This window comes from Bison bison, unplaced genomic scaffold, assembly GCF_000754665.1.
Source record: "Bison bison bison isolate TAMUID 2011002044 unplaced genomic scaffold, Bison_UMD1.0 scf7180017864299, whole genome shotgun sequence".
Lineage (NCBI taxonomy): Eukaryota > Metazoa > Chordata > Mammalia > Artiodactyla > Bovidae > Bison > Bison bison.
The window spans coordinates 2,267,002-2,280,891 of NW_011494871.1; the positions used below are offsets into that span (position 1 = coordinate 2,267,002).

General features: G+C 45.1%; 1 protein-coding gene across 1 annotated transcript in view; it reads right to left on the reverse strand.

The window, feature by feature from the left end:
- MIPEP (mitochondrial intermediate peptidase) overlaps positions 1–13,890 on the reverse strand; it is an 84,583-nt gene that overhangs the window by 60,061 nt on the left and 10,632 nt on the right. Inside the window, exons 5-8 of the mRNA XM_010851246.1 lie at positions 11,737–11,800; positions 9,566–9,748; positions 8,710–8,866; positions 1,176–1,224 (exon numbers count right to left, since the gene is read on the reverse strand). Coding sequence (XP_010849548.1) covers positions 1,176–1,224; positions 8,710–8,866; positions 9,566–9,748; positions 11,737–11,800 — 453 coding nt within the window. The remainder of the gene's footprint in view (positions 1–1,175; positions 1,225–8,709; positions 8,867–9,565; positions 9,749–11,736; positions 11,801–13,890) is intronic.

Consider the following 13,890-nt stretch of genomic DNA (forward strand, 5'->3'; position numbering starts at 1 on the left):
TGCAAAGTATTCATCAGTAAGCTTCAAATCACTACTTTTTGCTATACTTTAAAAAAGAGACTAACAATTTAATTTCTCTAAAAGAAGATTTTACTTAAGATTACCACTTATCATTTTCCCCTATCAAAAAACCAGCTGGGCCATAATCACACATGGACTTAATATTTACAGAATATGAAGTTTTGGTTAGAATTAGCTTCTATAATTAAAAAATATAGTTCACTAAATGTAATTTAAAAATCTTCACTAAAAAAATCTGAAGATAATGTTTGCTTAAAATATCTATAGCTACAAACAAGTGAAAAAAGAACAAATAAAGCTTAACTAGCAAAGTAGAATAAATTCTCCCATAACTGCATAACTGACACTACTTCATTCTATCAAAGCCACAACAGCTCACTGCATTAAGAATAAGAAAGATCATTTCAGAACTAATAAATATAATGCAAAGTAGAGAGGACTGGGTTCTAAGGCAGTAGTTTATAACGCAAACTGAAAATTGGAGCTAAAATTTAACATGCGGGTGCAGTCAAGGAGCGAACAGGGGTTAGACAGCTCCACAGGAGAGCCAAGACCAAGGTCCTCCACGACCCTGCCGAGCCTCGTGCTGGAGGCCTCGTGCTGGGGGTCTGAAGGCTCCTGGGGACTCAGCCCGCAGAGAAGCACGACCAGAGTGGCAAGGACCAGGCCAGGGGGGCTGGGCAGGGGGAAGGCCGGCACTGTGGCAGAGGGACCACCAAGAGCAGAGAACCTTGAGCTACAAACACTGGGCACTCTAACACACAACACAGCAGACGTGAGCCACCCGTTATTTATGCCCAAAGAAGAGCAAGACTAGGTGACCAGCTCATTACAAGCTAAAATACATAGTTTCAAAAAAGGTTTGGGAGATTTTAAACAGTCCACCTCAGTAATGAGTTCCTGAAGACGACTGGTTAGTTAGTTACAGAGAACGGCCCAAGCGTTCGGGACAGTCACCCCCAGAGGAGGGTTGTGAGCTTTCAAAGTACAGCTCACTGTCAGTGTAAGATCGGACCCGATATGCCAACACCATATTCTTCATGGGTCACTTCCTAATTCTTTTAATAAATCTTTAAAAGTCTTTAAAAGAAAAGAAGAAGAAAAGCTAAATCATGTGTACTCTAAAAAGCGAAATTTAAAAAAAAAAACCGAACCTTTCGGAGAGTTTGTCAGACAGTTTCTCAAGGAACTCCATGACAGTCTCTAAAATGAAAATCCCAAAGAAAATATGTTTAACTACATGAAATAAAATGAACACATGTTAAAATTACAATGTTGTGACCATAAATCCATACAATACAGTGTCTTTAAAGTGATGGAATCTAAAAGGAAAGCACGGCTCCTCATACTCGACACTTCTAAATTAAAGTTCATCAAAGCTGACACCATAAACTCCAGAGCCTTAGATGATACCCCCACCCCCCCAAAAAAAGAGCTAACAGGAAGCAAAAGAAAATCATCCAAAATCTCAATCTATTTCTATATCTATTTATATGTTTTCTATATCTATATGTATAAAGGAAAAAAGTTTCTCAGTTTTTTTGATAGCTAGACTGATTTGTTCATAAAAGTCTGCACAATTTAGAAACATCAGATTTTAAAAATCAATGTTTTTCTGAGTAAATGTTTTTCTTTTTAAATACACAGCAGAATATAATCTGTTCAGGATCTATACTGGAAGAAAATGTAGCAAAATTAGAACATTAGAACTTTAGATTCTCCTCCCTACAACATTGCAGTTGGGAATGTAAACTGGTGAAGCCACTGTGGTGAGCAGTACGCAGGTTCCTTAAAACACTAAAAACAGAGCTCCCACACGCCCCTGCAGTCCCACTCCTGGGCATATACCCGGAGAAAAACATGATCTGAAAGGATACATGCACGCCAGTGTTCACTGCAGCACTGTTTACAACAGCCAAGACGTGGAAGCAACCCAAGTGTCCAAGCAGAGGAACGGATACAGACGTGGTATATGTATGCAACAGAACATTACTCGGCCATTGAAAAGAATGAAATAATGCCATGTTTAGCAACATGGATGGACCTAGAGAGCGTCTTACTGAGTGAAGACAGACAGACAAGGAGAAATATTGTATGACATCCATTAATGTGGAATCTAGAAAGAAATGATACAAATGAACTTAGAAAACAGAAAGAGACAAGCTTATAGAACTAACTACTGCCCCAGATGGAGGGGCGGGGGTGACAGTTAGGGAGTTTGGAATGGACATGTACACACTGCTATAGTTAAAATGCACAATCAACAAGTATCTACTGTAAAACATGGAGAACTCTGCTCAATGTCATGTGGCAGCCCTGGATGGGAGCAGAGTTTGGGGGACAATGGATACATGCATATACGTGGCTGAGTCCCTTCACTGTTCATCTGAAACTATCACAACATTGTTAACTGACTGTACTCCAGTATTAAAAAATTTAAGCTGCCAGAATTTTTTTTAACTACTTAAAATACTTCAGCCATAAGTCATAAGTCAATAGTAAGTTATATTGCAGAAACCCATAAAAGCAATGCAGTGGAATTACGATTATTTCCCATAACAGGAAATTTTTCACGAGAATTTTTGAATTTAGCACTTTTAGGCCTGATTCATGTGTATAGCGGAGAAGGTAATGGCACCCCACTCCAGTACTTTTGCCTGGAAAATCCCATGGATGGAGGAGCCTGGTAGGCTGCAATCCATGGGGTTGCTAAGAGTCGGACATGACTGAGCGACTTCGCTTTCACTTTTCACTTTCATGCACTGGAGGAGGAAATGGCAACCCACTCTAGTGTTCTTGCCTGGAGAACCCCAGGGACGGGGGAGCCTGGTGGGCTGCCGTCTATGGGGTCACACAGAGTCAGACACGACTGAAGCGACTTAGCATAGCATAGCATGTGTATAGAGCTTTTCATACATATTTTAGACTAAGCTACAAACGCTGTTTTTATGTTTTCAGATGATCTTTTACATGGTTTTAATTTTTTGCCCTCTTCAGTTTATCTTGTTTCTGAGTAAATAAAAGGCTGAGGAAGGAAGGACCTGCTACAGGAAGCCATGGTCTCTCGTCACCATCAACAGAGATCCCACCCGTAAACGCGGCTTGGTGTGTCGTGTTAGATGGTGCTAAGACTTTTAGCAAAAAACTGTTATTTAGCTCAAAATAAAATCTTATTTCAGGATGTCAAACCAGTGGGCACAGGGTACTGTTTCCAAACATTTATCTGTGTGTGCTTTTTATTTGAAAATAATTAATTTTGTACTGACGTTCACCCATTTTGTTTCTCTAGCTCTCTTGAACAGGAAACATCTACGTTGATTACCTACCTGGAACACTGTCCTGTGAAGAGCAGTGAGTCTGAACCGCCTGAAGGCAGTCGCATAGCTCCTGAAGACAGGCCCTTGACGCGCCGGTCCTGGGGCGCCTGCCGTGGCCTGCCAGGCCTCGCCCCACCTCCCTGCCCTCTGCCCACTGGCCCCCACTGCCCACCTCCAGTTTCACTTTCCTCATGGAACTTTCCACAGCCACCCAAGCGTCTGTAAACCTCCTGAGCTCCTAAAACCCTAGGGCCCTGTGGTGCCTAGTCAGTGCGTTCAGCACTAAAGGACACTGACCAGGATTAAGATTTATCCTCACGTGGCCCTGTCCAAGCTCCCCAACTAAACACTGCAGCCCCCAAGCACACAGGTCACACCATACACAACTGTGTGTGCAGAGTCCAGCTCCAAGACACCTTCCCACGGACCACCCCGTGAGCTGTGGACTTGCTGGCTGCCACTTGGGCGCTCGTCCCAGCATGTCCCATCCATCGCCCACCCTGGTTGCCACCTGCACACCGACCGGCATCTCATGAACTTGGACCACCGTGCTCCCTGCCTCAACCCCATCGGCAGGACTCCCTGTCTTCCCAGTGGTTCAGTCGCAAGCCTGGCTCTCCCTTCAGGTGCCTGAATGTGACGTCTCACCATGTGCGCAGCCACCAGCAGCCTGGAGCCCTGCAGCCTCCCGACAGCAGACGTGCCCTCCCGCCCCCTCTCCTGCAGCTGCTCTCTGTGCCCCTCATGGTGCCCCCTGCCGCTGACCACCGACAGCCCTGCTCAAACCTAACTCCCCGAGCACAAACCTTCTCCACTTGTGCCCACTCCTTCCCACTCTCCTCTGTGCTCCTCCTCAAACGTGGGAACCCCGTCCGGACCCCGAAGACCCACATCAGAGAGAAAGAAACAAGGCAAGGTGGCTTCAAGAAAACCTGGGAGAAGCTATGGGCCCCACAGAGAAAGAAGGGCTGGACACCAGATGGAGAGAGAGAGCATGGAGCCTGCAGGAAGTGTGACCCTCCCCCGGCAGGCCCTTCCCAGTGACCCCACAATTCCATCCAGTAGCACGGACGGAAACGCATGGTGTCCACTGCCGTCTCCTCCCACTCAGCCCGACACCAAGTCGTGTGGATTCAACCCTGAAAATACAGCGAGTCTGAACAACCCCCTGACACGGACACCCTATTGCGGACTTGGGTCTAAAGTGTAACTGTAATTTAATCAATGCCTTTGAAAATTACACCGTTTTCATTGTGATACATTTTCTCTTATATGTGATGAATCATAAAGAACTCAACAAATGACAAGGTAAGTTTTTCACAAACCCCCAGAGAGACGCTCCCCACCTCCAACCTTGAGAAGCAGCCCTCTTCTCTCTGAAAGGAGGGATCTTATATGACCTGGGCTATACTCAACCTTGCCTCCAGCAGGAGCACTGATCACCCATCCACTCCCACACTAATTCTAACCAGTGTGGTTAGGCTGAGCACAGAAACGAGCTGAGTTAAAACAAAAATAATGCAAATCATCATCAATGATTCATCAATGAAATAAAAAGTATGACTTACTCAGTTCAGTTCAGTTGCTCAGTCGTGTCTGACACTTTGCAACCCCATGAACTGCACCACACGAAGCCTCCCTGTCCATCACCAACTCCCGGAGTTTACCTGAACTCGTGTCCATTGAGTCAGTGATGCCATTCAATCATCTCATCCTCAGTCGTCTTGTCCCCTTCTCCTCCCACCCTCAATCGTTCCCAGCATCACGATCTTTTCAAATGAGTCAGCTCTTCGCATCAGGTGGCCAAAGTATTGGAGTTTCAGCTTCAATATCAGTCCTTCCAATGAACACCCAGGACTGATCTCCTTTAGGATGGACTGGTTGGATCTCCTTGCAGTCCAAGGGACTCTCAAGAGTCCTCTCCAACACCACAGTTCAAAAGCATCGATTCTTCGGTGCTCAGCTTTCTTTATAGTCCAACTCTCACACCCATACACGACTACTGGAAAAACCACAGCCTTGACTAGATGGACCTTTGTTGACAAAGTAATGTCTCTGCTTTTTAGTATGCTGTCTAGGTTGGTCATAACTTTCTTTCCAAGGAGTAAGCGTCTATTAATTTCATGGCTGCAGTCACCATCTGCAGTGATTTTGGAGCCCAAAAATACAAAGTCAGCCACTGTTTCCAATGTTTCCCCTTCTATTTCCCATGAAGTGATAGGACCAGATGCCATGATCTTAGTTTTCTGAATGTTGAGCTTTAAGCCAACTTTTTCACTCTCCACTTTCACTTTCATCAAGAAGCTCTTTAGTTCTTCTTCACTTTCTGCCATAAGGGTGGTGTCATCTGCATATCTGAGGTTATTGATATTTATTCTGGCAATCTTGATTCCAGCTCGTGCTTCATCGAGCCCAGGGTTTCTCATGATGTACTCTGCATATAAGTTAAATAAGCAGGGTGACCAATATACAGCCTTGACATACTCCTTTTCCTATTTGGAACCAGTCTGTTGTTCCATGTCCAGTTCTAACTGTTGTTTCCTGATCTGCATACAGGTTTCTCAGGAGGCAGGTCAGGTGGTCTGGTATTCCCATCTCTTGAAGAATTTTCCAGTTTATTGTGATCCACACAGTCAAAGGCTTTGGCATAGTCAATAAAGCAGAAATTGATGTTTTTTTGGAACTCTCTTGCTTTTTCCATGATCCAGCAGATGTTGGCAATTTGATCTCTGGTTCCTCTGCCTTTTGTAAAACCAGCTTGAACATTTGGAATTTCACAGTTCACGTACTGTTGAAGCCTGGCTTGGAGAATTTTGAGCATTACTTTACTAGCGTGTGAGATGAGTGCAATTGTGAGGTAGTTTGAGCATTCTTTGCATTGCCTTTCTTTGGGATTGGAATGAAAACTGACCTTTTCCAGTCCTGTGGCCACTGCTGAGTTTTCCAGATTTGCTGGCATATTGAGTGCAGCACTTTCACAGCATCATCTTTTAGGATTTGAAACAGCTCAACTGGAATTCCATCACCTCCACTAGTTTTGTTCGTAGTGATGCTTCCTAAGGCCCACCTGACTTCACATTCCAGGATGTCTGGCTCCAGGTGAGGGATCACACTATCATGATTATCTTGGGCGTGAAGATCTTTTTTGTATAGTTCTTCTGTGTATTCTTGCCATCTCTTTCTAATATCTTCTGCTTCTGTTAGGTCCATACCATTTCTGTCCTTTATTGAGCCCGTCTTTGCATGAAATGTTCGCGTGGTATCTGCAGTTTTCTTGAAGAGATCTCTAGTCTTTCCCATTCTATTATTTTCCTCTATTTCTTTGCATTGATCACTGAGAAAGGCTTTCTTATTTCTCCTTGCTATTCTTTGGAACTCTGAGTTCAAATGGGTATATCTTTCCTTTTTGCTTTTGCTTTTCACTTATCTTCTTTTCACAGCTATTTGTAAGGCCTCCTCAGATAGCCATTTTGCTTTTTTGGATTTCTTTTTCTTGGGGATGGTCTTGATTCCTGTCTCCTGTATAATGTCATGAATCTCTGTCCATAGTTCATCAGGCACTCTGTCTACAGATCTAGTCCCTTAAATCTATTTCTCACTTCTACTGTATAATCATAAGAGATTTGATTTAGGTCATACCGGAATGGTCTAGTGGTTTTCCCCACTTCCTGCAATTTAAGTCTGCATTTGGCAATAAGGAGTTCATGATCTGAGCCACAGTCAACTCCTGGTCTTATTTTTCTGACTACAGAGCTTCTCCATCTTTGGCTGCAAAGAATATAATCAATCTGATTTCAGTACTGACCACCTGGTGATGTCCATGTGTAGAGTCTTCTCTTGGGCTGTTGGAAGAGGGTGTTTGCTATGACCAGTGCGTTCTCTTGGCAAAACTCTATTAGCTTTTGCCCTGCTTCGTTCTGTACTCCAAGGCCAAATTTGCCTGTTACTCCAGGTATTTCTTGACTTCCTACTTTTGCATTTCAGTCCCCTACAATAAAAAGGACATTTTTGGGGGGTTCTAGAAGGTCTTGTAACTCTTCATAGAACCATTCAACTTCCAACTTCTTCAGCATTACTGGTCAGGGCATAGACTTGAATTATTGCGATACTGAATGGTTTGCCTTGGATACGAACAGAGATCATTCTGTCATTTTTGAGACTGCATCCAAGTACTGCATTTCAGACTCTTGTTGACTATGATGGCTACTCCATTTCTTCTAAGGGATTCTTGCCCACAGTAGTAGAGATAATAGTCATCTGAGTTAAATTCACCCATTCCAGTCCATTTTAGTTCGCTAATTCCTAGAATGTCGATGTTCACTCTTGCCATCTCCTGTTGACCACTTCCAATTTGCCTTGATTCATGGACCTAACATTCCAGGTTCCTATGCAATATTGCTCTTTACAGCATTGGACCTTGCTTCCAACACCAGTCACATCCACAACTGGGTGTTGTTTTTGCTTTGGCTCCGTCTATTCATTCTTTCTGGAATTATTCCTCCACTGATCTCCAGTAGCATATTGGGCACCTACCGACCTGGGGAGTTCATCTTTCAGTGTCCTATTTTTTGCCTTTTCATATTATTCATGGGGTTCTCAAGGCCAGAATACTGAAGTCGTTTGCCATTCCCTTCTCCAGTGGACTACATTCTGTCAGACCTCTCCACCATGACCCATCTGTCTTGGGTGGCCCCACACAGCATGGCTTAGTTTCACTGAGTTAGACAAAGAGCGGCGGCTGCGCAGCGCAGGAGCTACCCCACGTCCAAGATCACGAGCGGCGGCCGTGAGGAGCTACCCCACATCCAAGGTCAGGAGCGGCGGCCATGAGAAGCTACCCTATGTCCAAGGTCAGGAGTGGCGGCCGTGAGGGGCTACCCCATGTCCAAGGTCAGGACCACTGGCCATGAGGAGACACCCAACGTCCAAGGTCAGGAGGAGTGGCCGTGAGAAGATACCCCATGTCCAAGGTAAGGAGAAGTGGTTGCGCTTTGCTGGAGCAGCCATGAAGAGATACCCCACGTCAAAGGTAAGAGAAACCCAAGTAAGATGGTAGGCGCTGAGAGAGGGCATTAGAGGGCAGACAGACTGAAACCACAATTACAGAAAACTAGCCAATCTGATCCCATGGACCACAGCCTTGTCTAACTCAATGACTTACTCAAAGTGCACATAAAGTACACTAGTTGTACAAATATATTCCAAATGATTAGGTCTGTTTAAAAATCATTCCTAATAAAGAAACAAAGTATCTTAGTAACTGGTCTCCGAGTATACTAAAAATAGCACAGTAACTTTAGCTATTTAGAGTCAGAAGTTCAGCTTCATAAAAGCCCTGTTTTGTCCTTAAGAGTTGGGTAAACAGGCTCACCTGGACTTTGGGCGATTGTTCCCTGGAGGGCCCTGTGGGAGTAGGTAGGATATCCTACCAACTTTGCCAGGAGGTCTCTGCTGCTGAGCAACTCTTCTAGACGTTTCAATTGACCAGCATTGGGATAAAGAAAAATTTTATAAGCAGCTTCTCGCACCTATGTTTAAAAAGTGGATGGTAAAAGACACACATACCAAGATACAAAGTCCTATATGATCATAACACACGCTACCTCCCACCACTTTACTCTGCAGGTAAGCAATGCTTAAACACAAGGCCTTACACAGGCTGGATGAAGCTTCTGGGCTCATCACCGAGTGTGGGAGACACATCGCACTTGGCCCGAGTTCTCCGCTACAGGCAGAGGGGCAGGGGGCCGAGGTTCTACCTGGCACACGTGAGACACCATCAACCAGGTGACGTGAGACTACGTGCATTAGAGTATGAGTCCCCGGAATGGCCAGCGCTGCTGTCGCTCACCATACTTTGCAAATGAGGAACTATTTAGAACAGGAATAATCAAACCATTTCCCTGATAGTTCAGCTGGTAAAGAATCTGCCTGCAATGCAGGAGACCCCAGTTGGATCCCTGGGTTGGGAAGATCCCCTGGAGAAGGGAAAGGCTACCCAATCCAGTGTTCTGGCCTGGAGAATTCCATGGACTGTACAGTCCATGGGGTCGCAGAGAGTCGGAAAAAACAGTTTTTCACAGAATTAATCATCCCTAGTCAATTTTTAGTGCTTAGTAAACATTAATGTATTTTTAAAGGTGTGATCATGTGATCCCCGAATTTCAGGGTCACAAGCCATGGCCCCAGACGAGGCCGGAACTACGCAGAGGACGGAGCCCACGCACCAAGTCGTCGGGCGCTTCTGCGCGCAGACTGTCCACCACCGCGTGGTCCCCGGCCAGCTCGAAGTGATGCCGGATGCCTTCAGGCAGGAGGCGCTTCTCAATCGTGTTGGGCAAGTGGGTTCCCATGAGAAATGCGCTGCTCAGATCCAAGATTTTAACGTTCAGGTCCACAGCTCTTTTACGCTGTATGTGGGGGTAGTCAAGTTATTTAAAGTAACATTTCACAACAAATCAGTAATCTATAAAGATGCCAATCAACATATAAAGTTGAATTTTAATTTAGTAAGGTATTAACTAAGTGATAAAATGAATACCGAATACTGAATCATAATGTTTAATACACAATAACTGTCTGCAAATGCTGACTCTGTGCTTTTGGTAGGTGTTTCATATCCTCACCAGGAAGCATCCTAATGTTTCTACAGCGCTTCTGTACTTTCAGATGTGCGTAACTCCCAGAGTTCTAGTTCATGTCTAGGTCATACAACATGTCTGTGAAATGAACAGCGGGAGGTACAGCCCTTCCCTGGCTCCGAAAACACCCTAGTTAAGAGAGGAAGGGAGCAGTGGGCTGGATGAATCTGTCTGATATGACAGTATCTGAGGCACAGATTAGAAACCAGACTCAGCCTTAAAAGATGAGATACAAGGGCAAGGGAAGGAAGGTGCAATTAACGCAGCTCTTCAGTGAAGTGTGGTGAAGGGCGCTTGCAAAGCTCAGCCAGGCTTGCTGGAGTGGCCACAGGAGGGCAGCAGCCCAGAGGCAAGGTGGGGTGGGCTGGACCCGCTTCACAGGGGCGGGTGGGAGACCACAGGCCCCAGCTGTGCATCTGGCAGTTTCCAGTCTGTGCCAGTCATGACGGACAGAGCGGAGCAGATCTTCTCCTTGGTCACCCCTAGGACACAGGCTCCTGAGTGAACCTGTGCTGTCACCGGGGCACCCCATGTTTGGGATCAAACTTAAAAACCGTTGCCCACATAACTGGTTAGGTCTCCTGGGGACAAGGAGGAATCTTCAGTTGCTCGTCACGGGACGGCCAAACAGGCCCCGGACTCATGACGGGCTTCACGTGACACCACAAGCAAGCCTTCCCGGGGAAGGGGCAACGGCTATGGACAGATGCTAAACTGTACTGTGACCCTGAAGGATGACCAAGCGTATTTCTTAAAAGATAAATATAAACATGAACAGAACAGGTATACCCTTGATAAGACATTAGAAAAGATGAACTGTATCTTAGTAACAAAAATTTCAGTATAGAAAAATCAAACTTCATGGGGAAAATGACTTTTCAGATGATTACTCTTTGCCTGTTTTGTTTCTGATGTGGCCATCTGTCACCACCTACTGGTGACCAGGGGAAAGACAAGACAATGAAGATAACTGGAAATTATACTCTAGTTTCAAAATTTTTCCTCAAAGCCTTTACTACTTAAAACAAAAAAGTGATAAAATTAGTTATTTCAAAGAATTGATCACCTGTTACAACCCCTGGAAAAATAAAACCTGTTTCCTGACTTCGCCAACAGTCTGCTAAGCATGTCATTTCATCCTTCAAGGAGAATTAAACATGCAAACACACAGTACTTGGAGCTCTGCAAATATTTTGAAACTGTTATATTTATTATATGACTGCTTAACGACACACTTCCTCGAATTTAAACTTTTTAATTATATTCACGAGACCTTAAAATGTAAGTAAGGAATAACCTGGAAAGAATATAGCAAGAACACAGGCCTTCGTGGCTTACAGGTCATGTTGGCAGCTTTATGTCGAGTTCTCTTAAAAAGTGTGCCACATCCCCCGTGCCCTGTCCAAGAGCAGCCCCCAGAGAAGAGACACGGAAGTGACCAGAAAGGATCTCGCAGGTGTGTCCAGAGCAGGGATCACGTGACGACACACCTGCGCTGCGTCTCGATGACGCTTCTGTGCGTCCGCGTGGAGACACTCATCTTCAGGTTTCCTCCTCACTCGTGGTCCTTCCTGACACGGCCCATCTCACCCCACCTCCACGACACCTGAAACACCCCACTGTCTCGAGTCATTCCTTGATTCTAAATTACCGAGGTGACAGGCCAGCTTTCATAGAGCACTCAACATTCAGGAACGTTATTGACAACACACCAACCAAGTACCAGCGAAACAAGAGGAGCTGAAACACGAAGTTACCTTTTCTCGGTCTAGATGGATTCCACTGATTTCAAAATCGAACATAAACAGTTCGGCCACTCGCCTATAAATAAAATAAGTGCCAGGTCAGAACAGGTAATGATAATTAAACAAAATCAGTTTTTTGCAAAATGAATCCATCCTTTTCAACTTTACTGCCAAAATGCCAGATGTTTCAACACACATACACATGATTTTTCTGAAACCAGGAGCTTAACGTCTCAGGAATCAGGAAAAACAGCTGGCCGGCCGGGAGTTACGCCCCCTTGTGCATGATACGGTATCACATACATCATGCAGACTGTACAGGCCTTAGACTGAGTGAAATGAATGAGTTACTCCAAGGAGACCATTTTTTCTGCATTTTTTTCCCTAGAGGAAATGGACATCTTTTCAACTGTCTATCCTCTACAGTATCTGTTGCACACTACACTTGAGCACCAAACAAGCACTGTGGACCACACACACACGCACGCCTGCTGGCATGAACGTGTGCACGCGGACCTGTGCCACGCCTCCTACTCAGCACGTGTACTGAACAGAACTCTACTCCACACTGCTCCTGGGCAAAGACTGCTATGCTGAAATAAGTCCATCAGGTGTACTGCAGAATGTGAAAAACAGTTATGATTAGCTTTTCCTGTAGGAGCTTACTCCTTTATTCAGAGCACAGACCTGTGAACACCACTGTGATAATTACTTATCTCAACTCCATCTAAATCCCAATCATTAAAAATATAAAATGGTTTATGCTTGGACAGTTTTTCAAAGGCTTTCTGCATCAGAGTCTCAGTTTCTCGTCCAGCCAGTGGCAGCTACTCAGAGCATCACTCTTTGATGCCATGGTGGAAACAGACTCCGTGGGCTCAGGAGGATGGTTTGCTTCCTTCTTAATCCTGCTACACAGCGGGAGCCGAGCTCAACTGGAACACGTCTTTCTGTCAGCAGTATTTTTTTTTTTTAAACTACTTTTTTCTGGATTAAGTTATCCAAGTATTTGATCTACTCTGCTGCTCTCCTTGACTTTTCACAATAGGGACATTCTTCTTGCTGATGACCGTGCTGATACGCTGAATGAACAGAACTATTACCAGTGTACACTTACTGCACACTGCTCCACGTTTAACAGCCATCTGTTGCTATTCCCTATTTTGTGGATAAGGGTTTCAGGAAAAGAATACCCATTTTTCTGTAAGACAGTTCACTTTTTTCTTTTTAGGTAATGTGTAAGGCATCAAAACATAGTAACTATATTAATCCTTCAGCATATAAGTAACACCTGTCCTGAGCTTCGCAGGTGGCTCAGTGGTACAGAAACCACCTGCCAATGCAGGAGACCTGGGTTCGATCCCTAGGTTGGGATGATCCCCTGGAGAAGGAAATGGCAACCCACTCCAGTACTCCTGCCTGGAGAATCCCATGGAGAAAGGAGTCTGGTGGGCTACAGGCCATGGCGTCACAGAGAGTCAAACACAACTGAGTGACTAAACAACCAAAACAACAAACACTTGCCCTATCGTTTATCCTGACTCTTAAATCTGGAAGGGCTTTGCTACACCAAAGCTTGCAACTTTTATACAATCAAATCAGTCTTTCCTTTTGTGTCTGGTTTTGGTATCACGTGAAGAAAGATCTTCCACATTCCAAGTTATCAACACTTTGGGGATTTCTTTTTTTTTTAATATTTAAATCTTAATTTACTTTTCCACTGGCCGGCAATGGCACCCCACTCCAGTACTCTTGCCTGGAAAATCCCAGGGACGGGGGAGCCTGGTGGGCTGCCGTCTACGCGGTCACACAGAGTCAGACACGACTGAAACGACTTAGCAGCAGCAGCAGCAACATCACTTCGGAGAAGGCAATGGCACCCCACTCCAGTACTCTTGCCTGGAAAATCCCAAGGATGGAGGAGCCTGGTAGGCTGCAGTCCATGGGGTTGCTGAGGGTCAGACACGACTGAGCAACTTCACTTTCACTTTTCACTTTCATGCATTGGAGAAGGAAATGGCAACCCACTCCAGTGTTCTTGCCTGGAGAATCCCAGGCACGGGGGTGCCTCGTGGGCTGCCGTCAATGGGGTCGCACAGAGTCGGACACAACTGAAGCGACTTAGCAGCAGCAACATCAGTTTGCAGCATGGTCGCAACACTGTAT